This window comes from Glycine max, chromosome 20 (assembly GCF_000004515.6).
Source record: "Glycine max cultivar Williams 82 chromosome 20, Glycine_max_v4.0, whole genome shotgun sequence".
Classification (NCBI taxonomy): Eukaryota; Viridiplantae; Streptophyta; class Magnoliopsida; order Fabales; family Fabaceae; genus Glycine; species Glycine max.
The window spans coordinates 40,552,135-40,575,538 of NC_038256.2; the positions used below are offsets into that span (position 1 = coordinate 40,552,135).

The 23,404-nt window shown below is 32.0% G+C and overlaps 3 protein-coding genes across 4 annotated transcripts; 2 read left to right on the forward strand and 1 right to left on the reverse strand.

Moving 5' to 3' along the window:
* Positions 1-7,145: 7,145 nt before the first annotated feature.
* LOC102659969 (G-box-binding factor 4) lies at positions 7,146-10,198 on the forward strand. Of its 2 annotated transcripts, XR_005890304.1 has the most exons (5): positions 7,146-7,889; positions 7,963-8,034; positions 9,200-9,229; positions 9,313-9,385; positions 9,693-9,752. XR_005890304.1 is itself a non-coding variant. In XM_041013355.1 (4 exons), exons 1-4 carry the CDS (start codon positions 7,377-7,379, stop codon positions 9,771-9,773), a joined length of 696 nt encoding a protein of 231 aa, XP_040869289.1. In that variant the 5' UTR covers positions 7,146-7,376; the 3' UTR covers positions 9,774-10,198. The 2 variants fall into 2 exon arrangements, 1 of the variants encoding a protein (XP_040869289.1); XM_041013355.1 differs by lacking the exon at positions 9,313-9,385 and having other exon boundaries at positions 9,693-10,198.
* A 4,467-nt stretch (positions 10,199-14,665) lies between these two features.
* LOC100800621 (uncharacterized) lies at positions 14,666-16,689 on the forward strand. Its single transcript, XM_003555358.5, has 4 exons — positions 14,666-14,896; positions 14,989-15,092; positions 15,235-15,630; positions 16,402-16,689. The coding sequence occupies exons 1-4, from the start codon at positions 14,770-14,772 to the stop codon at positions 16,462-16,464; spliced, it is 690 nt and encodes a 229-aa protein (XP_003555406.1). The 5' UTR covers positions 14,666-14,769; the 3' UTR covers positions 16,465-16,689.
* A 1,197-nt stretch (positions 16,690-17,886) lies between these two features.
* On the reverse strand, positions 17,887-18,312 carry LOC100801164 (egg cell-secreted protein 1.1). The gene has a single exon (XM_003555359.5). The coding sequence runs from the start codon at positions 18,310-18,312 to the stop codon at positions 17,887-17,889; it is 426 nt and encodes a 141-aa protein (XP_003555407.1).
* Between the last annotated feature and the right edge of the window lie 5,092 nt (positions 18,313-23,404).

Sequence of the window (23,404 nt, forward strand, 5' to 3'; positions counted from 1 at the left end):
CCACGTTTTTCTTCTTTTTATATCTAAGTATCTACACGACATCACATCGATCTTTTCATTTCCCCAAGGACCTTGCCTGATTTATTGCTACAAGCACACATGTTCTTCAAGTTCTTCCACATGTTTCATGAACCCAACATCACTTTTCTTAAGTTCCTTCACCACCTGCAAAGAGAATTTGTCCTCTTTTCTGTCCAAACAGAATTGCACCATTGCCCTGCTATGCTCAATTTTATCATGAAGCCTAGCTACAACTACAAGTCTACCCATTGTGTCAAAGTCTCTATTCAATATAAGTCCCCTTTGCTGCTATATCAAGCTGATCATAAACTTTACTCAGAGACCCTTTTCCTGAAAATTTATAGGCTCTAAGCTTCCTCTTAAGATGCTTAAATGGGAAACTAAGAATTGTTGGTCCCATGTTATTTTTTTTAGAGTACGTGTTGCTATAACCATGGCTGTTATTGCTACTATGCCACAAGCTGCTGTGACACAGACCTCAGATGTCTTCTTCAAATACTTCATAAGCTTAATTTTCCTTCCCACCTTTTTTCTCATTGACTTTAGATGGTGCAATACTGATGAGTGCTTATCATTGATGATCTTGAAGTCATGGCTTTTAAGGTTTGAAAATGGGTTATTTGAGTAATTGAATGAGTTTAGCTCAAAGATGATCAGTTCAAAAGTTTCCAAATAGTCACCATCCTTAATGGCTAGTGCCCTTTGAATAAACTGATAATTAGAGTGGACTTGGTTGATGCTTTTGAGAAGATGGCTGCAAATGTGTGAGGCCTCTGCACTAATGTCAAAGTAACTGAGCAATAAAGTTTCTGAGTTCTGGTATCTTTGAAAGGGTTGTTGAATCAACAATGGAAGCTATAGTTTCTTGGCAAGGTTCAAGGAGAATTTCTGAAAAATTGTTATGGTTGTAGTCAATGGAAGGATGGTTTACAAGTAATTGGACTTTATTGAAGAAATCAACATAGGATTTTGTTCGCAATGCACTATTGTACTCCTCATGGAAGTTGATGCTTTTTGGGGCATCTCTACGTTCCTCTGCATCTGTAAAGAAAATAAAATGTCAAAATGTGATATTGATGAAAATAAAATGCCCTATGGCAAGGGGCATGGTACACATTAGAGTAAAGATCAGTCAAAACCTGTACACATGGTTTAGGAAATTAACTCGATAAGCATACACATGGTTTTAGACTTAGAATTTGGTAGAATTAATGCAAGAATCAGAAAGCTCGTGAGGAGTGTAGACAAGAAGAAACTTGAAACTTGGTAAACAAGGACTGATCGGTTTAATTTATATTCATGAACAAAGGATTGCGTGAAGAAAAAGGATAACTTCAAATTTGGACAAACAAAATAGCAAGTTTTTTTCATTTAACCTTTCAAGCAGATGTGCCTTATTAATTCTCTTTTGAAAACACCGTACTTCATCATTTGTTTGTAATTAAAGAGGGTATTGATTACAAAAAAGAGAAATATTTTGGTCTACCAAAGGCTATCTATTTCCGTTTGGTGCTAGGAAATTTTCATATAAAGAATTATTTGAGATTTTTTTTTCGTTATTGGATATGTTGTAGGAAATTTTGACATAAATATTTTATAAGTTTTATAGGGAACAAGTCGCGTACAAAAAAAAAAGGGAACAAGTTAGTCGCGTGGTTGATTAAATAAGGAGGAATAAAAGTAATTTTATTTTAAATTAGAAAATTTGTTTGATTTAAAACATTATGTGAGATAAATTTTTTAATGCACACCCGTTTACACTCATTTCCCCTCCATCTTTTTCTTCCCCCTCTTGTAACCTGGGTAAACAACATATATCGGAGTTCATCTTGCAAGAGCTTATTATATATATCCTGAGAGATTTTTAAATTATATATCCACGTCTCATGTTACCAATTTTCATTTTATTTTTTCTGACACTATTAGCTAAACATGATATATACAAGACGATTAATCTTTTCAAAATTTTGTTCATCTTTTTCGCATGCAGTTATAATGAAATAAGTCACTGTGCATTACACTAATCACGTTGCTTTAGATTTTCATGCATGGGCTTGAAAGTAATAGAGAAGCCGAATGAAAAATTAAGGCTGAAGTCATAAGAACATACCTTGAGTACTGGTTTTCCAAGCTATTAATTTTGCCAACATCTTAGTTTATATTAATCCTTAGAAAAAACTTGATGCTGCAAAAGCTAACAAAGCAAACTTGGCCATAAAATCACTAAATTAGAAAGAGAAAGGCCTAGCTATTATACAATTTCAGTATCCCCAATCATTGTAGTCCTTCTACAACAAAGAATGGGTGGTTATCCATATAATTCTAATGGTCAAATTCCTATAGCAGCTAGGAGGTCTGTTGAAGTTGATACATATTTAATTTGCTTATAAAGCCTCTCTCACTGTTGTTAATTTCAAGGATTCAAGTTTAAGCATTCCCTCGGATATTAGAATCCCCTAATCTCGTCCACAAAGACAAAGATAATTATTGTTTTTGCCAAGTTGTCTGCAAGCTTTAAGGCTGAGATATCCCTTTTCTTAGGTTTTGTCCTCAATTTATATAGTTACTTAATTTTGCAAGCTTACACCATTCTATATATCCTACAAGTATATCATGTAGGCTAAGATATTTCATTCTATCTAGAAAAGTCGATCCAATTATCATTATACCTTTTCAAGTTCCTTATATGTGAATCAATTATATTTGTTATAATATATCTGTGCAAGCGTGTATTTTGTGCAAAGAGAAACATGTCTCATAAGATGAATACACCCTATTTAAATATTTTTAATTATTTTAAATGAGTGCTAGATAATTTTTAAATTTATAATACTACAACTTTTTAATTAATTTTTCATTTTTTATTATTTTTTAACTAGAGTATCTATCGAGATACTAAGATTTATTTAAAGGATTAACATATATATCTCAATAGATATTTTTTCATACACACTAACTTATGAATTGAATCTTTAAACACATGTTCTTTGGAATAAAATTATTTGTTAAATATGTTATACCATGTTGATTTTTTTTATTTTTTTTTAAACAAGCATGTTGATTTTTATCAATGTTTTTAGCACTTCTCATATGATAATTCTAATGAATGCCCTTATGTGAAGGAAATTAAGGTTAATTAATACACAGAACTTATATGCACAAGTAATATAATGGAAGGAAGACTAGACATGAACTCTATAACATTTTATTATTAATTAAAATTTATTAAAATTTATAAATTTAATAGAGAGATTATTTAAATATGAGGTGAGATCTATTAAAATTTATTATTTTTAATAAATTTTACTCAATAATAAAGAATATATTCAAAACATTATATTATATAAAAAATTATTAGAAGATCTTGGATCACTACTTGTTCATGATCTCCATTAACATCTAAATAACACATTTAAAATTTATAATTTATAACAAATAATTAATAACATTTGAAAGTGTCATATAAATATTAGTAGAGACCATAATAGTTTAGGACAGTCAAATAATTTATCATGTTGGAGGATATATTATTAACATTTCTCTTATATTATATTGGATGCACATGCAACTTGCAAAAGTGTATGTTTGTTTTTCAGATTTTGGTCTATATTTATACCACCTCGTTTGATAACAATGAAAGAAATAAAGTGGGTGGAAAAGGGAAAGAAAATGGAGAATATAGAAAGAAAAAAAAGAAATATAATGAAATTTTGGCTTAATTACTTTGAGATAGAAGAGAAATTAAAAAGAAATAATATTAGCTAGGAGGTTTGGATAGAAGGATAGGAGAGAAATTATATCAAAAATAAAAATAATATTTTACCATTATATACAAGGCTTACCATGTGTCATAAAAATGATCAAACAACACACAAAAATTATACAATCAATTGCCAAAAAGAAAGAAAAAAATCAATTACCATAACCAATTTAATCAATTGTCACATGTAGACAGATGATTATTTGTCTATTTCAATGATAAATAATGCATAACCAATTATCAATTATCACAATCGATTATCAATCAAAAAAAATCGATTGACACTTGGGCATTTACTTGATGTTGAGTGTTGTACGTCATTGTGCACAACATAGGATTACAACAATCAATTATCAATCACCATACTCAATTATCAACCAGTAAAAATTAATTGACATTCAAAAATTGTACCCATTATTTATAATATAATTATTATTTGGAACATATCACAAGTAATTTTTCATTATTTCACAGTACTCTATTGAAGGAATTTTGTCAGTGGAACCCCTCTTTTTTATTTATCTCCTCACAATTATATCTTAACTAAAAAAACATCAATTTTTTATATTTCTTTTATTTTCATTTTTCATATCTCATCTCAATTTGTCACGCGACTCACCTCTATCTAATCATAACACAAAAAAAAAACTCCATAAAACATGAGAACACATATAAAACTAGATGATTTAATTTACCTGATGAATGATGCATGTCCCATCTCCAGTGATCGGCGAATCTCAACCTCAAACATAATCACTAAACAAAAGACTTTCCCAAACCTTATACAAATAATCCGTTTATTGTCTTATTATTATGCGTGCGCATATATAGCTTCAAGAAGTAAAACCTTAAATATACTGTTGAGTAACACATCATTGTCAACATTTGTCATCATTAACCACCAATCATCTTCAATCATTAGTTTATTCCTTTTGAGTTAAAAATCAAAATACCAATTGTCTTGATTAATTGTTCTCATCCTCATTGTCGTTATTGTAGACATGCCACGGACCCCTAATCATATTTTATTGTTAAGCTTGTTGGGATATAAGTGTGAAGTGAAGTCTCACATCAAGTAAAAATGGAAAGGTTGAACACCTAAACCTTAAGGTTTTGAATTAGAATGGAAACGTCTTTTAATAATATTATATTATTTTTTTCGTGTCTAAGTAAGAAGTTTCAATTAATTTTTTTTTACGGCTAACAATTGGTAACATTCACGAAATTCAATTATCTTTACATCACTAAATAAAGCCTTTTTCAAGCACTTTTAAGGAATTTTGTTTAAATTGAGTTTTCACCTAATCTTGCATGTTACGATCGTTAACTTTTACATTAAATATTTTAAATGTTATATTAAGAAATATTTATAATTAGTTGACAATGCAAAAAAAATTACGTAAATGTATGAAAATTAAACATATTTTTTTTTATGCAAACACATGTATTACTATTCGTATACATTTTGTAATTTTTGCACATTAAAATTATCCTCTCGCATTCTTGATTAATTAAGCACATGTTTTTTTTTCTTTATCTGTAACGGTTGATTGTAGACGAATAATATTTGTACTGGAAACCAAAATATGAAATTAAACCTAGCTAGGTGGCTAGGTACAATTTGTCAATTTTCTCTTTTGGTCTTGTTTTATCGTCAAACTTCTTCAACGTTGATATAAAGGAGATGGAAGAAGAAGACACAGAAAATGTATGCATTAACGGTAGACAGGGGTTGGACCCTCCACGTATAAAGAAATAACTTATACCAATTGCCATCACCGATCAGTAAACGACATGACCAGTAGTAAGTCATGCATAAAATTAGAAGCAACCTTTTGCAACAGGATACTCAACCGCATAAAAGAAAATGCATGTGTATAGGATAGAAAATTGATTTAAGAATCTAAAAGAAAAATGCTAAATATGATAATCATTCACTGATTTTACAAAAACAAAAACCTTAATTAACATTAATGAAATGCATAATATAACAAATTTAAAAAATAGTAAATAAAAATATTCATTAAAATGTAGTGATGGTTTTCAAATAATAATAAAAAAGTTAAAAAAAAAGACCAAAATAACAATCTAAGGTAATTATGTAACTCATTTCAAAGTAAACACATGAAAGTAGAAATGTATACAACTGGGATTGGGTTAAGTTTAGGTAAATCAATTTGATCAAAATATTTTATTTTTGGTCGGATAAGTTTTTAAAATAGAGATATTTAATCTTTTTATTTTAGAAAATACATGATTTTGGATTTCCTTCTACTATATAAAAAATTAATCATGAACATTTTTTGGTAAAAAAAATAAAAATACACTATTGCTTAAAAAAATAATATAATTTTCAATACTTTTTTTACTCATTTCTTATTAGTATCTTATTGTTTTTTTAGTCACTTAAAAAGATATTTTTACTGCAAAAATACTATTGAAAGATTATATGAGGGAAATTAATATAAAACCTAAAAAAAGTGTGAAATTTAAATTATTTGATAAATAATATATGATTTTTTTACAGCATAAGAATTTATTTAGTAATATAAAAGTCTATTTAAATTTGTGCTATAGATACATTAAATTCATGAAATTCTAATTTAAAAATATTTAATATATTTTACTAAATAATTTACTTAGTTAAAAATGATTTGTTTTTACTTTTAATAAAATAAATATTTATCATATAATTCTTTTACTTTTATTTTCTTTACTAATTTACTGGTGAACTAACATTTGTAAAAAAAATCGCACACTGTTACTTTTAAAAAATCTACACTGGTAAATAAAAAATATTATGAGTATAACTTTTTAAATAAAGAACTTGATTTGTATAACTATTAGTCTAAAGTACTAAGAATAAAAAACTGCTTGGGTAAGCTTCGTCAGTTAGAAGTATTTATAAGAGAAAAAAATAGAAAAATGAAATAATTTTTTTAAAGTTAAAATTAACTCTTTATTAACTAATTTATAATAACTCTATAACTTCTTTATAAAATAACATGTTATGAAGTTTCAGAGATTAAATTAAAAGAAAATAATTTTTAAAACAATAAATTAGTCTGTCAATGATATGTTGATAAACTATTAAGCGTAATTGAATAAATAGTAGTACAAAAACTTACCGAAAGTTATTAGCACAGATTATTTTTACACTTTAGAAATATAATGATAATTTTATCTAACGTTCATTATCTAAAAACATACTTAAAAATATCATTTTATTTCAAAATGAGTCCATATGATTAGAGGAGGATTAGATTACTTGAATGTATTAATTATTAAAAAAAAAGTAGTACAAAAACTCTTTATACTTTCAAAACATAAGCAATTTTTTCTAAAATAAATATTACAAAAAAGCATTAATGTCATAAACTTAATATTACAGCAGATCACAATATATAAATTAAATCCAATAAAAATTATAATCGTAAAACAAAAGAAAAGAAGTAAAACAGCCGGCGACAAGGCATTGGGGGTCTCTCTGCAAGTCTAAACTTAGTTCACTCCCAAATCCCAAAACCCTAGGAGAGAGAAAGAGACAGACACATACAGAGAGAGAGAGAGACGTTGAGTTGAAATTGAATGATCGATGGCGACTTCGAATTCACGAAAATCAGAAACCTCCCCTTCCCCTTCTCCCACCACCAACTTCATCCCCATCCCCGCCGCCCCCGCCCCTAAAACCGTCGATGACGTGTGGCGGGAGATCGTGGCCGGCGACCGCCGTGAGTGCAAGGAGGAGGCCCCCGACGACGACTACGACAAGGAGATGATGACCCTCGAGGACTTCCTCGCCAAGGCCGACCAAGACCAAGAACCCGACTACGACAACAACAACATCAAGATGCCAATGCCACTCACCGAGAGGCTCGGCAGCGGCACCCTCTTCTCCTTCGACCACCTTCCCACGACGCCGTTTCACGACTCCGCCGCCGCAGAAGGCTCCGTCATAGGCTTCGGAAACGGCGTCGAGGTCGTCGAAGGGGGGAGGGTTAAAAGACGGCGTCCCGTTTTGGAGCAGTTGGATAAGGCCGCGCAGCAGAGACAGAGGAGGATGATAAAAAACAGAGAATCTGCTGCTAGGTCCAGGGAACGCAAGCAGGTATATATTTACTAATTTTAATATGATTTGTGTGTTTGTGTTGTGTTTTGTGATGTGAATTTCGCTGTTTCAGGCATACCAAGTGGAATTGGAGTCCTTGGCGGTGAAACTAGAGGAGGAAAATGACAAGCTCTTGAAGGAAAAGGTGCTCTTCTTATGTGTTTTTTAATTTTTGTCCAGAGGATAATACTTTCATAAGTCATGCTAGTATTTGTCTTTTTTGTAATCATCGCTGGGGACAATAAGTATTTGCTCTGTGTTGAACTTGAAACCCTTCCGGTGCTGACTTTTCGTTTCATTTTGTTGGCTTGATTGGGTATTTTGGCCTGTCTTTGTTCCCTGACATGGTTTCATTACTCTGCTGTTGGGTGCGATCCATTAATATTTGGGACTGCTGATTGCATTCATGGGTTTACAAGTTTTCAAGTCCTCTTTCTATTGCTCTCGTCATAAATGAGTTTACACTTTACACTATCATTCTCAATTTCTCATCCAATCAGAGCTATCCTTGCTCTAGTTTATCAGCATGTGGTTGGAGTAAATGTTTTTGAAACCATGGGTATTTCTAGTGGGGTTCTGCTCTTAATTTCCTTAATACTTTTTCAATTTTGGATCCAATTCTAGTATCTCTCCCCCCCCCTCCCCCCCCCCCCCCCCCCTCCCTCTCTTCTACATTTTAGACGAGTCTCTTATTCTGGTTTTGAGATAAGTTTTGAAAAATGTGGTATGCTTGGTAATAGTAATGAAGAAAATTCAGATAATCTATAACCATTTTATTGTGTTTGTACTATGTTTAGGATACATCTGATGATTCTTTTTGTCATATTTTGTGAGTAATGATTGTTGTTACCTTTTATGTATGATTTTAACCCTGATTTTTTTATTCAGAAAATCCCGTATTCCTACTGCTACTATAAATTATAATTAGTGTGCTAACTTCACTGTTGTTTATAAACAGAAATATTGCCCTGCTCATTGCTGAAAACATTTTGTTATTGAGTCTTCACTCTACCAAGCAAGAAAGCTTTTTTTTGTCTCAGAATTCATCTCTAAATCTGTCATTCCCGATTTCTATTCTCTCAACACATGCTACTGTGCTTTTTTTCCTTGCTAGCATGTTTAAATTTGGAATGTTTCTTCAACCCACATTTTGGACCGAATGTTCCCAAAACAGGGGATGTAAGTGGTTTGAGTGTAGCCTGTAATACAAGTTCTAATTTTGTTTGTTGTATTTCTCGTTGCCTTTCCAGCTTTAGATTTTATTATGGATTTTTCCCGTTGATCTCTGACTGAACATATTTTTTGTGCAGGCTGAGAGGAAAAAGGAGAGGTACAAGCAGGTACTGATTTGTTCTTAAAACTTGATTTGCATATTGCTTTGAAGAAATTCTTTCCCAGTTGATACTCTAGCTGAAGGGTACAGGTTACATGCTACTGACAGAATATGTTATCGATGAACATTTCTTCTAGATTTTTTGCCTATGGCAACGTGACTGGTAATTATTAATTAATCATGAATGCACATATGTTTTATTGATTCTCGAAGGTTGCTTGTATATGCTATGAGATATCAAGAGATAGGCCGATTAACCCAGTGCTAATTCTGAATGATTTAAGACAGATGCAAAAAAACTAGTTTGCCAAGTATGGTATTTGACCTAGTTGTTTTGTTTCATGAAGCTTGTTAGCATTGAATTTTGAGCTACCAGCCTATCACTCTAATAAAGTGTGGATTTATAGAATAGATGTTAGTAGCTATAGAAAATAATCGGATTACGACTGACCTAGGTGTTTTTTGGGCAGCTAATGGAAAAAGTACTCCCTATCGCGCAGAAGCAAAAGCCACCATGTATACTCCGTAGGGCTCGCTCCTTGCAATGGTAGATCAAATTTTCCAGTGGTGCAGGACAGGAACTGAATATTAACCACATCAGTGGTGGGGAAATAAGCAAATTAATCATTATCTCTTAAAAATCATAGTTCTCAGCCTAACGGTTAGTCTCAAGGGCAATCGTGGTTAAAGATGTGAAGAGATAGAAGGAATTGGAACCTGAATCGCCAAGAAAAATTCCTTATTACTTAAGAAACAACATTTGCTTATTCTCAGGAGGTAAAAGCAGAAATATGGAGTTGGACCGTGTAGTTTAGATACAAATTAAACATCCTGTTTGCTACCCTGCGCAGAATGCCAATGTGTAATAGTAGAGGGCATAGGGGATTTGTAGACTAGTATATAATATTATAATGTAGTCATGGCTTAAACAGATATTATTTGGAGATAAAAGTATATAGAAACTAGTTTAGACTCACAGGTAAGTTGTAAAATTAAATATATAATATAATTGCATATATTTAGTTGTAATGGGTAAAATTTAGTAAATAAAAACCAAAACTAATATAACATTATTAGGAAATATCAAAACTAAAATCTCTAAAATGCAAAACACAAAATACAATATTTCACCTGTTACTAAATAATTATGGACCAAGTTATTAAGTTGAAAATTAATTGTAATTATATTTAACACAACTTAGCATTTAAAGTTGTAAAAACCCCAAAATAAAACATAAGTCATCCATGAAAAAAAAAGAATGAAAATTAAATCTAATAAAATTGGAATATGCTATATATTTTATATAATAAAATTGTTTAGTTCACAAAATGATAGCAAAATCATTGCTAGCATCATTCCTTACAAAATACACCATAAAGAGTTAAAACAAAAGTTTACAGAGATTGGTAAAATATAATGTACTTAAATTACAAACAAATCCAGAATAGAACAAAGTTAAATTTTGGATATGGAAATTCAAATATAATTTCCTGGCAGCTTTCAAATTTTGTGAATTTGCAAAAGATTTCTATTGAGAACCAATCTTTGCATATTTCCTATATTAATTGTAAATAATCTTGCATTCTATTTTGTAGTCCCTTTCAAATTAACAAGACTGAATTTTGTATCTTTCATAAACGAGTACATAGTACTTGACATATCCTAAAATTAAGATTAAGTTTATATTAGATATGTATATGTTTTTAAAAATTTCATAGGGAGATGTACTTATTATGTATACAATGTTGAATTACTCACCAAATTACTACAAGTTACTTTGTAGTGATTTATTAAGACTTTAAAGGTGACTGAGTTAGAAATTTGATGGTACAAGAAATACCACTTTGGATAAGCTTGTGGTTGAAAGGTGTTTTTGTAGATAGTCAATAAGAAAATTGATGATCCAAACTAGGTCATGGTTACTTGTCTGGCCATAGTAATCTCTCAATTCAGTCCAGTCAGCCACTATAGTTGGATTCTGAAGATCTTGGTTGTATTTAATAGAGTGTATCTTATCATTACTATCTAGGAGATGCCAAGTAGGCTCTAATTCATCTTTCCATCTTAGAGTAAAGCTCCTATTAACTTCACCATAAGTTTAAGTAATACTACTATGTTATATCATATCATGTATATTTGATAATAGTCTTGAAATTTCTATCGTGATCCTTAATTTGAATTTATTGAACATGTCAGTTTACTAACCATCATCACTACCTTAATCATTTCATTCCAATTATTCTGATCTTCATCCATGATTTCTAAACTCTATTTACAATATAAAATTTACTATTATTAAATGGTGAAACATAAATAAAAATATAAACAGAATATGTTATTGCTCTGTATGACTATTAACAACTGAATTAATTTAAAAATCTAACCTTGAAAGATTAATTTCTCAAATACAGAGTATACTCTATTATAATTTAGATGTAGTCATCAGATACACACATTGTATATAGTCATTGTTCTTAGAGAAAAAAATTAATATTCGTGGGTTGAAAGTATCAGTTTTGTGTTTCATATTATTCACTAAATTCCTGAATTAATGTACATTGATGTTACTATTTTTTTAATGATTTAATCATAATAAAATCTAACCTTGAATTAATAATCTGAAGGCAATTCCTCTACCAATCTTGCCTCTGTTTTCATGTTTTGGACCAAAGTGAATAGATACGGTGAGTGAAATAGGCAGAAAAATGTATAATAGTCAATTGAAACACCATATCACGAATGAGTGTAAGTTAGAGGATACACTACGGGTGAGTGAAATAGATAAATGAAAAGTTTGAGGATTGAATGTGAGTGAACTGAATGCGGAGCTTGAATCTACCATAAATGTTTTATGCGATCTGTCAATGCGTATAAATTGCCGTGCATATGAAAGATAATCACTGATATCTGGAGATGTGTCGCTATTTCAGTCTTACTGCCATATTGTTAAATTTTTTGTTTTATCAACAGGCCTCTTCTAGAAAACCGAAGTTAATAATGATTTTATAAATTGAGAGAATTCTTGAGAAACGAGGAGCAAAGGAGGAAAAAATATTAAATAGACTAAAGACAATAAATATGATGCTTCCTCTTTGTCGTTGCAATCCTGGTGGTTTCGTTATCTGTAAGTTGGACCACATGTTGAGATTAACAAATGAGAGCAAAGCTGCTACCTTAGGGAAAGACATCGAGCCTTATATCTTGACTGTCCCTACATCCGTAGGGTTGTACCATTCTACAGCAATAACACTAGTCACCAAGTGTCAATTTAAAAATTAATCTTATGTTAAATGCTATGAAACACAGACACTTTAGTCTCTTGTCATATTCGGTGTCTGACACGACACTGACACCGACGTCCGTATTCGGATTGAGTTTGATGTGTTTGACAGATGTCCACGTGTCTGTGTCGTGTCCGATGTCTGTGACAGTGTTGGTGCTAGGTTAAATGTTTAGGACAGGAGTTCAGAGCTTTAACGGTAAAAGGAAAATGAATCATGTGGCTGAATGTTGTTGTTCAAAGTACGGATTCAAGTCCAAAAAATCCAATTTGAATCAAACACCATTCCAACATTCAACCCGTATCCGACTAGTTGTGTCATCTGGTTGGGTGGGCCAGCAGTCAGGTTCCATTTCAACGGGTGAAAAAAAATACAAATCCGCACCCAACCTTAGTAATCCATTTCAAATTGTTTTCCCAACCCGAATACCTGTTGGGTTGTTCGAATCCATCCATTTCTTTCAAAATTGACTTTGCATGGCTTGAGTTCTGATGAATCGATTTTTTCTGATCAGCTTAGTTCAAAGAATGTTATTGTTATATATGGACATCTCAATATTATAAACAACCATTTCATATCCTTCATTTTTTTTTATACTTTTCGAATCCACCCATTTTTTATGTCTATTAGTTTTCATTTTTCTATTTTTTTTTTCTCTTGAGGCGTATATGGGCATTGGAATATCCAAAAAACATCGTTCTATTTTAAACTACATACCTGGGTGATTAGATTTGAAGCAAAATCCGGTATTGCTATATTTGAAATTATATCAAGGTTACCTTTACGATTAGCAAGATACCGAAACAAGGAAAAGCTTATATCATTATTTTTATCTAATTTTCAACTTTATGCCAGCTTCGTTAATAGCTGCAGCTTAAATAGTATTGTAACTCCATCACTTGATCAAAATCTTATGGACTGAAGATCATTTATCAAAAGAAAAAGAAATCCAAATCATGATGAATCAAATATGCTGTCCAAAAATTTACTAAAAAGGTTCATGATTTAAGTCATCTCACAACAAAAAGGAGAAATAAAACTAATGATAAAGTGTTTAGTGTGAGATTAACGAAGATGGAGAGAATGAAAAACATATTATATTGCTTTACGAGAGCTATATATCTTTTCATAAATTTAATATCGTACATGGCATTTGATTCTCCTACTAATTTTGGTGTGCAGGTTTTCGTTTAGTTGGTAGTAGTTATTTGATTGAGATGATACCACACGTATGGACAAAAAGTAAGTATCATGGATATAAGGAAAAAAACGCAAGAGAAGAATCATATGAACTGACCATACATCATATCTGTTATTGAAAGCTTAATGTAATACAAAGAAGTTAAACATCCACACACACACAAAAAAATGAAGTACCCTAATCCAAGAAATAAAAAACTATTAGTAGTCATATTAAATATAGTAAAATTTGTTACCTAACAAGCAGGAAAAAAAATAGGATAGCTTGAAAAATTTATTCCCGCTTGCATTAAAGTGTGAGCAGCATTGCATTGTACAAAGTAGGAAGCAAGATTTCATTCAAAATAATAAAAGGAGTAAAGGAGAAAGGCAAATTTCTATTTCTCACCACCCAAGAAGACAGGTTTTTTGAATTGAAAAATGAAATCAACATTCAGTATGTTGACTGCAGGGATATATAATCACCGCACTAATCATTTTAGAATTATAATCCCCATCATCATACTTCAGTGCCCCAAAAATTTTCCTTGTGATTGTGCCCCTGTCCATTTTTTAACCTCTTTTATCACAATGAGGGTAGATTTTTCAGAAACAAAATCACACCACCTTTTCCTGTGTAAAATAATAATATCAGCACACCATCCCGACACCCATGTCTGGCACCCATTCAAACTCTTATCAAAAAGCCAAACTCACCTGACAATTTAACAGTCTCCTTCCCCACACACTCTCTCTCTTGCACACACCAAATAAACACAGTTTTCAAAATCCTTTTTTTCTTAATCAGTATTTTTAGAATATTGATTACAAAATTAAAAAAAAAATTATTAACATATACAAATTATATTATTTATAATTTTTTTTATGTTCTTCTATAATATTTAAATAATTATTTTCTCTTTTTAATTCATTCGTTAATATACTAAGAAAACTAGTAACCACAACCCTTTTCTTTTGCTATTCCATAATTGTCGACATAAATACAACACAGCCTACAAACCCTCCTCTAATTCTTCACCCTTCTCTTTGCAATTTTCCTTCAAAAAACAAACCACGTTCGCCACAATGCACTTCCCCATTCTCTTTCTCTTTCTCCTACCTTCACTCTTCAAGCTTTCACATTCAACCACAATACTAGTAGATGGATCTTCCGAGTGGAAGAGCCCCACAGTTTCCATCGGTGACTCCATCAGTAAGTACTAACGGCCAGATTTGCAATCTTCACAGACAATAGGTAACACTAGCTAGCATCTAACAATTACTCTGCCTCTCCTCTGTTTTCAGTTTTCAAGCACAAGCAACACTACAACCTCTACATTTTCAAGAACGAGAAAGCCTTCAAGCTCTGTAACATCACTCAAGCCACTCTTCTCAGCAACCCCTTCACAGTAAGGCCCTCAAAGCCTCATCCTTTGTCTTCAGCAACGTTAAATTTCCCAACTTTGTTGACAAAGTTAATGTTTTTCGGTGTCATTATCTTCAGCAGTGTGAAAATTTTCCAATTTTCTTAACAAAGTTAATGGCTTTCAGTGGCATCCATCTCGGCCTGGTTTTTTCTACTTTACCTTCCACAATGGGTCACTCAAGGCATGCCAAGATTCTCAAAAGCTAGCCATAGAGGTAGCTTCTTCAGCAATGGCTCCAGAACATTCTCCAGTGGCAACACCAGCTCCTTCTTCTGGTGGAGAGGTGCCATCTTCTCCTTCGTTTCCGTGGCCTTTTCGTCCTGGACAAGAAGCTTCTTCACCTGGTCCTGCACCACAAGCACAAGCACAAGCAGGTTCGCCAGTGACAATTCCGTTAGTGCCGGATAAAGGTGGTGGCATGCCCTTCATTAACAGCAACCCTGCAGTTCCTCTTCCTACTGGTGAAGTTGATTCTGCTACCATACGCCCCTTACCCATCACTTCTGGCCATCAAGAACAGGTGCCCATTTTACCATACCCTTCTCTCTCTCCAAAAGCATGCACTCATTTTATGTGGTGTTTCTGTTTCTGTTATGCTGTTATGAGTAGACCATATGTAACCACAATTTCAGTGGCAACATCAAGATTTTTGGAGGGTCCATAACCACATCAACCACATTTATCTACAATATCATGCAACACGGCGAAATTGTGGTTGCGGTCACAATTTTGTGATAAACTTGTAAAAACTTGTAATTCTTGATATTGCAGACAAAAATGCTTATGTAGCCACGATTATGGTTATAATGTGGCTGCAATGATTAAAAAAATCTGACGTTGTGGCCGAAATTGTGGCGACAGATTTTATTTTTTTAACCTAGCTTATCTATTAATTGGTGTTAGTGCACCTAATGTGTGTATGTGTATGTTTTGGTGCTAAATGCCTTAATTTGATTTATTTGCTACAAAAAAACATGCACATGAATCATAATTGTTGTATGTTATCTTATAATTGATGCTAGTGCACCTAAATGTGGTTAATTGGCCACAAAGGTGCACACAAAGTTTGTAGCTATGTGTGTATCTAAATGTGGTTTATTATCCAGTAAGTAGAAACACGCACATAAATCATAATGTGTTATCTTTTAGTTGATGTTAGTATGTGTGTACCTAAGTGTGATTCATTAGCCAGAAACATGCACATGTATCATAAATATGTTTATTTGACACAAGTAGTGGGGATTGATGCGTTACTGATTGGGAGTTGGATTCTATTGTGGTTGTGGTGCAGGTGATGATTGGGTCATTTGGACTTCATATTGCATTACACACCATGGCTTTACTGCTGCTATGAGGATGAAGAGAAAATGAGAGAGAGTTGGAGCGCAAATTATGTAGAGAAAAAGAGAGGGATGGGGTAGGGAGGGTAACCCAATGAGGTAGCACCATGGACTGTGAATTGGGTCTAAAGTAGCTTTAAGAGTGATGATTATACCATGTATTAAGATGCTCTTACATTCTACTTTGGAATGGTTGGCACTTTTTGTTCCTTGGATTAAGAAAGCAATCGATTGCTTCATTTGCTTTTCTCTTTTCTACCCTCTAATTCCCCATTGCTTTTCTCATATTGCTGGTACAATATGGGGTCCCTAACAATAACATGACCACTGCATCAAACATCACACCCATATGGTGGGGGAGCTCTGATGTCATCCCAGTTTCTAAAGCATCTGACAGATAAAAATTCAATTGCACATATTTACTTATATATATTGGGAGCAGCTTGCTTGGTTCTTTATGCTTATGCAAGTAGTTTTCAAAACTATGAAATGTAAAACTGTTAAAAGAACTTGTGGGAAAGGTGTGGCGATAAATTATTTTTGTGAAAATAATATTTGAAAATTTTCTATTTTCTATTGTTTTAATGAATTTTTCTTTTTTAATAGAACAATTTTAATTAAATATTATGTTTTGTTAATTAGATTAGATAACAACAGCCTAAATAGAATATCAGTTTCAATAATAAACTAAATATATACACTTCTGTTGTGATTATTATATCATGCAGAGTGATTAGCGTGTGACTTGTTAAACCTTTCATATTTTCAAAAAAAATTAGCGTGTCATGAATTAAATGAGTAAGAAGACTATTTTAGAATGTTCAAAAATTAAGATACCTAAAAAAAATGATCACCAATTTAAAAACAAAAAGTAAGTGAAGGATCACTTGTATATTTTATTCTTATGTTTTAACTTCTAAGCCTTCTCCATCAACACCAACCAATGTTTATACATGTATGTAGCGTGTGGTGAGTGATAACACTGTCATGGATTTTAATAGTGTAGAGGAGAATTGGAGATTGAGGAAAAGTTAATTAGGTGAGACAATCAGGTTGTATATCATAATAGACAATATTTGACTAAGGAAAAAAAAACACCAATAGATCCAATCAAATTAATAGTGTCAGATCAAGTCTAGACGTATCAGAAAAAAACATAGAAAAGATGATTTATTTATTTAATTAAAAAATAAAATCATTTTTAATACTTCTCTTAATTTTTTTTACTTCTCATTTATTCAATGTGAAACAGTGATCGAACACTAAAACTTTTGAAATACTCACAACAAAAAGACTACAGATTTTCAGATCAAAAATATATTTTAAATTTTTTTATTATCAAAGAAGACAATTGAAGTATCCCATTCTTTTTTCATGTACATATGTTTTATTGACCAAAGTCCAAACCAAGGCACAAGAGTAGCTCTACTCATTAATTAAGGAAGCAGCACTTTGGTGGTTGCATCATCAAAATCATGAACAACAGTGGTTGGTGACGTGGGAGACGGAGGAGAATGGAGTTGTTCTTTTTCAGAGTCACAATAGCCCTGAAGAACATCACCCTCTTCAGTGGTGAAGCCCAGTGAGGCAATCATGTCGGGCCAACAATCATGGCCCACAATCCTTATTGCCTGGCAGCAACTTGGGCCCAAATATGTCTCACCATTAAGGAAGAAGGTTATGACCTCTCCAGTGCATGCTTGCAGCTCAAACAACGAGTCCCAGCAATTTGATGACTCACCATCAAGCTTCAACCGTGCAACAAGGCTCGTATTGGATGATGATGATGATGATGATGGTGAAGCCATGTTCACAGCAAGAAGAAGAATTGTCACAGCAAAGACCTTGTGAGTTGAAGCCATTTCTTATAGAATATGCATATGCATATGCAGATTGGCCTTATATATATATATATAAGAGTCGTCAGTGTAAAAGAACAAAATCATCTATCTAAAATATTAATGGCTAAATGTGAATTAAGAATTGGTGCAAAGAAAGGTCAAGAAACAGAAAAGACTCAAAACGGCTCACTAAGTACTAAGTAATGGCTATTTCATTCATATTCATAAATCATAATACTAAACAATTTGTTAAATCGTTTTGTTTCTAATGTGCTTTGGCAATAATGACAGTAGCTTCATTAGTCATACTCGGTGGTTAACTTTTTTTTTTTTATTTGTCCAAAAGATCATAGAAGAACAAACACTGAAAACAAGACCCAATGCCTCGACCCAACTTCAAGACCCAATGCCTCGACCCAACTTCTTGTGTAGCAGTGCCCAGCCCAAAACCACAAGACATGGATCAACAAAAACTTACATAAAACAATGACACTCAATTTTTGGGACATTCTTCCTGCACCCAATAAAGTTCTTGTGCACCCAACAATTTTTTGTAAATTCCCAAACTAATCTTGCTAACTTGTTCATTTTTCTTCTTCACGCACCATTCATTCTTTTCTTCGCATTCATTGTTGTGAGAGCTGGTCCTTTGTTGTTGTGTCCGTTTTGGTCGAAGCGCATTGGTTATGATGGTTCGTTGGCAAGTGGTGGTTGTGGTGGTAGTTGGTGTGACGATTAAAGGCAGAGATAAGATAATTTTTTCTTTGGGAGTTTCGATCTAGTTTTATATGGATTCCCAATCCGTATAAAACTGACGGATTGACAATTCAAATAAAACTTACGAATTAGTAATTTGTTGTTTCTTACAAATTGGCATTTCGTATAATTCATACGAATTGACAAACTGTAAGTTTCATACGGATTGTTAATCCATAAGTGTTATATGGATTGTCAATTCGTATAACCAAATTTTTTAAAAAATAAAAATAAAATTTTATTTTATTGTTTTTTAATATAATTAGTTATATTATTTATAATATGTTTAAATATGTATAATTTCATAATTTGAACCTTTTAGTTTTTATAGTTTGAAAGAGGTATTTATTTTAAAATAATTTACATCTTTATTTTATTTTAAAAGTATTTTTTTAGTCTTTGTAATTTGTATTTTAGTTATCTTTTATTCCTTATAATTTGAAAGAGATCTTTTTAATCCTATAGTTTATATTTTGTTTCCTTTTTTGTCCTATTAATCAAAATATGATTAATTTTATGAATTACAATTAACTACAAAAATATTAGTAAGTAATTTATAAATAATTTATCGCAACATAATTCGTAATAAAAAAAAGTTGATATTTTATAACTAATTTGTAGGTAGTTATTTTTTATATATTTTTTTAGCAAGGACTCAAAGGTAATAAAAAAAGTTGATATTTTTTTTTTTTGTAGCAAGGATCATACTAGTAATTAAACCTTTATAATATTACTTTAACTACTTTGTGCAATAATAAAATTGTGTCATATATTAGTTTATACAAGTCTAAATTTTAATATATGTGTTTATCAATTTTAATATATTATATTATTAAATGTAGTAAAAAAAATAAAAAAAAATTGTGTGATAGTAAATGTATGGTGTTGTTAAGGGTTGTTTGTTTGTCTGTCATTGAATTTTTTTGAATGTTTTGTTAAAATGGACGAAGATCAGTGAATGTATGACAACATAATGTCAGAAGAAGTTAATACGAATGAAGAAAATGGAGACGAACCTGGTGTGTTTCAAAATATTGATTGTTTTGATATCTTCAATACTTCTCAGGTATTGATATGATTTTGTTTTTTGTTGTTGTTAAAGTAAGTAAATGAATGTCCATTGAATAATAAACATATATTGTCCCTTTTGTAGGTGCTTGTTACCTGTGATGATGTTTTGTATTGGGTTCGCTTTGTTGCGTGTGATATTAGTTTTGTGGCGATGATTATGAGGTTAGACACAGATACTGAAAATAAAGAAAGGGCCTCATTTATTTTAATTGGTTGTGAAAGGAGTTGAAAATATAGGGCCAAGAAAGATTTAGTATGAACATTTACTGGTAGTAAAAAATGTGGGTGCTCCTTTAAGTTGTGAACAAAACCAGTGGTGGGAGGTGAAAGATGGATGCTAAGGTTAATATGTGAGAGTCATAATCATGCATTGACTAGGTCATTAGTTGGACATCCATATGTTGGTTGTTAGTCGTTATTTACGACTAACTTTTGTATTGAATAGTTACATGAAACTAGCATCTTTCTTTCAATTTATGGTTCTTTTTGTCTGAATTGTACATATTCTCATGTTTAATTTGATTTTATATAGTGGATACTCTCATTTTGTGAATTAATATTGAAACCACTTCAATTTCAGGCTAAAAGAAGAGAAGGTTCAAGCAGCTAGTGTCTCGCTAAGCGAGGCATATGCGCTTAGCGAGTAACATCCGCTAAGCGAGGCACACAACTCGCTTAACGTGCCGAAAAACTCTAGAAGAGGATCAGTCAAAGATGTGTTCGCCCAACGAGTCATTTGTCTTTTCTCGCTGAGCCAAATTTCATTAACTCGCGCTTAGCGAGCCAATCTCGTTAAACGAGCCTTCAGAATCTGAAATGTCAAGGAACCTTTAAAACACTGAAGTTGGCGTAAAACAAAAGAGGAGTCAAAAAACAGAGTCAAGGGAGAAGCTAGAGCGACAAAAACAAAGCCTCCAATAGAGTTTAGGTTAGAGGAGTGAAATTAGGATTCTAGAGGTTGGAGGAGACATCCTCAACCATTCTTAGCCATTTTCTTTACTCAAAATCTATCATTTGTGTTGAAAGTTCATTACTTGTAATGGAAGGCTAAACCTTTGATGTAACACTCTTTTACTATCTATTTAATGTTGTTTTTATGTGTTCATTGCTTCTATCTATGATTATTTTTACATGCTTGTGACTTGATCAACCATTTGTATGTATAGTTAGGATTTTTAGCACTGGGAAGTGCTTTAAAGCCTTAGAACTTGATAAAGCAAGCTAGAAAACTGTATGTATAGGAATGGAATGTAGTGATTTAGTCTTTATTAATGCAACTCGTTTTAACTAAGTTTGTTGAGGGATTAAAGACGATGTTTAAATAGAGTTAGGCCCATTCACTCAAGGGATCTTGGTTTTGATAATTTTTCAGCATAAGAACACTAATATAATGTTAAATAGAGAAAAATACATAGCAACATCAAAGTAGATTCAGTAGAACGACCCAACGCTTTTTACTTGACTATTTTACTTCTCAATCTCTAAATATTTTAGTTTATATTTGACTAGATTTTCACACAACAATCCAACTTGACATTTATTTTGCTTTTAATGGTGTACAAATGTTTGCTTATTGAACATATATTTTTTGAGTGAAACAAGTTCCCTGTGGATTCAATACTCGGTTCTTATCGTTTTATATTACTTGTGCGACTCGGTGCACTTGCCGATTAGCATCGCAGAGGAGCGAACATTGGTCGACTGACTAAGGATGAGAAGATTATTATTGGTAATATGATAAAGTCAATGGTGAAACCAAAAAATATTCTTCTAACATTGAAGGAGCACAATGTCAACAGTTGTACAACAATGAAACAAATATACAATGCAAGATATGCATATCATTCTTCTATAAAAGACAGTAATACTGAAATGCAACAACTAATGAAGTTTCTTGAACGAGATCAGTATATTCATTGGCATAAATTAAAGGATGAAGATGTTGTATGTGATATATTTTGGAGTCATCCTGATGCAGTCAAATTAACCAATGCTTGTAATTTACTATTTCCCATAAATAGTACCTACAAAACAAACAAATATAGGTTGTCGTTACTTAACATTGTTGGTGTGACACCAATAGTGATGGCATTTTCAACTGCATTTGCATATTTGGGGGGAGAACGTCTAAACTTGTTTGAGCTCTAGAATGGTTTCAAGGTATTTTTCTAAGATGTGATGCACTCCCTGAAGTTATTGTTACCGACAGAGATTTAATATTGATGAATGTAGTGAAAACTATTTTCCTTGAGTCAACCAATTTGTTGTGTCAATTTCACATTAATAAAAATGTGAAGGCAAAATGTAAAACCTTTGTCGGTCAAAAAAATGTATGGGATTATGTCATGAAAGTCTGGGAGAGTTTGGTGGATTGTCCTTCTGAGCAAGAGTTCGATGATTGCCTTATGAAGTTTGAAATTGCTTGTTGACCATGACCAATGTTTGTTGACTATGTGAAGCAAACATGATTGATTCCCCACAAAAAAATATTTGTTAAAGTCTGGACGAATAAAGTGATGAATCTAGAAAACATAACAACTAATGAGTATGAAAATTATAAATATATTTTAGTGTTAGGGTTTAGGGTCTAATGGATAAAAATAATTGTTTTTGTTTATTTGTTTGTGTATTTCAAATGCAGGGTTGAGTCTGCTCATTGAGCCTTAAAGAGATTGTTACAGAATAACCTTGGAGACCTATGTAGTGTTTGGGAAGTCACGAATAATATGATCACGCTACAACACATTGAAATTAAGACATATTTTGAGACAAATACACATGTGGTTGAACATGTTTTTAAAGTTACCTTATACAAGAAACTATTTGACATGGTATTAAGGTATACTTTAAATCATATTGCTATTGAGTTTGAGTGTGTAAATTATGTTGGCAAAAACAGTTATTGTTACGGATGTATAATGAGAACTACTCATGGTCTTCTATGTGCATGTGAGCTAGCTAGATATGTTGTTGGTACCATACCACTTGACATAATCCATACGTTTTGGCGGAGATTAAATTTTACAGATCAATGTTTATCTGAGCCCGAAAACATAATAAAAGAGATGGAAAATCATATCCAAGTGATTTGAAGAGCTTAATGTATGTGACAAAGTGACTCTAAAGAGTAAACTTTGGGAAATTACATACCCTGATTTAAATTCTATGTGTGCTCTTTCAGAAAAGGTGAAAACAAAAGGTGTTCAAAAGAAACAACTGACCAAACATCAAATATCAATGAAGCGCGATCTACCTATGTGTCACATGAGAAAAGACCAGGATTTAA

Bases quoted from the DNA above. Each gene is read 5' to 3' on its own strand.
- LOC102659969 (XM_041013355.1), top strand. From the start codon at position 7,377: ATGGCGACTTCGAATTCACGAAAATCAGAAACCTCCCCTTCCCCTTCT. The intron at 7,890-7,962 runs GTATATATTTAC...TCGCTGTTTCAG, and splicing joins GGTCCAGGGAACGCAAGCAG to GCATACCAAGTGGAATTGGA. The intron at 8,035-9,199 runs GTGCTCTTCTTA...TTTTTTGTGCAG, and splicing joins ACAAGCTCTTGAAGGAAAAG to GCTGAGAGGAAAAAGGAGAG.
- LOC100800621 (XM_003555358.5), top strand. From the start codon at position 14,770: ATGCACTTCCCCATTCTCTTTCTCTTTCTCCTACCTTCACTCTTCAAG. The intron at 14,897-14,988 runs GTAAGTACTAAC...CTCTGTTTTCAG, and splicing joins TTCCATCGGTGACTCCATCA to TTTTCAAGCACAAGCAACAC. The intron at 15,093-15,234 runs GTAAGGCCCTCA...AATGGCTTTCAG, and splicing joins TTCTCAGCAACCCCTTCACA to TGGCATCCATCTCGGCCTGG.
- LOC100801164 (XM_003555359.5), bottom strand. From the start codon at position 18,312: ATGGCTTCAACTCACAAGGTCTTTGCTGTGACAATTCTTCTTCTTGCT.